A 501-nucleotide genomic window follows, 5' to 3' on the forward strand; every position below is an offset into this window, starting at 1 on the left:
CTGTGCCAGTGCAGCTCTCCGTGGGGTGTCTCCTGTGAGCCTTGTGTTGTGCCAGTGCTTCGGTGCCCACCGGCATCCCGTGCCCATCCCTACCCCTGCATCCCACGGTGGGAGGGGTGGTACCCTCCATGCTGCAGGGACATGCTGGGACAGAGCCAGACACCTTGGCATCCCACGGAGACAGAGAAGGATCCCCCAGCACCATTCCCAACAACACAGGGGGCTGGGCTCTTGCAAGGACCCCCAACTCACTGCAGACCCTTTTCTCCACAGCCCCACAGGGCAGCGAGCTCCCTGCCCACGCCTGTACCGTCTACCGGCCCTGGTTCTCACCCTACAGCTACTTCATGCGCACCGAAGGAGACACCCAGCAGCACAAGGGCGGCCCCCCCTCCGGCCTGGCCACCGGCACCTGGGAGCGCGAGGAGCCCGATGACCTCTCGGAGATTGTCTGCTCCTCCTCTGGCTCCTCTGACAATCCCCGGTCCCCCCAGAGGGACC

The 501-nt window shown here is 65.3% G+C and overlaps 1 protein-coding gene across 1 annotated transcript in view; it reads left to right on the forward strand.

Annotated features, from left to right (window-relative positions):
- Positions 1-501, forward strand: part of LOC104507920 (chromosome unknown open reading frame, human C1orf111) — a 1100-nt gene that overhangs the window by 262 nt on the left and 337 nt on the right. Inside the window, exon 2 of the mRNA XM_010149356.1 lies at positions 274-449. Coding sequence (XP_010147658.1) covers positions 274-449 — 176 coding nt within the window. The remainder of the gene's footprint in view (positions 1-273; positions 450-501) is intronic.

This window comes from Eurypyga helias, unplaced genomic scaffold, assembly GCF_000690775.1.
Source record: "Eurypyga helias isolate BGI_N326 unplaced genomic scaffold, ASM69077v1 scaffold17073, whole genome shotgun sequence".
NCBI classification, from domain to species: Eukaryota; Metazoa; Chordata; class Aves; order Eurypygiformes; family Eurypygidae; genus Eurypyga; species Eurypyga helias.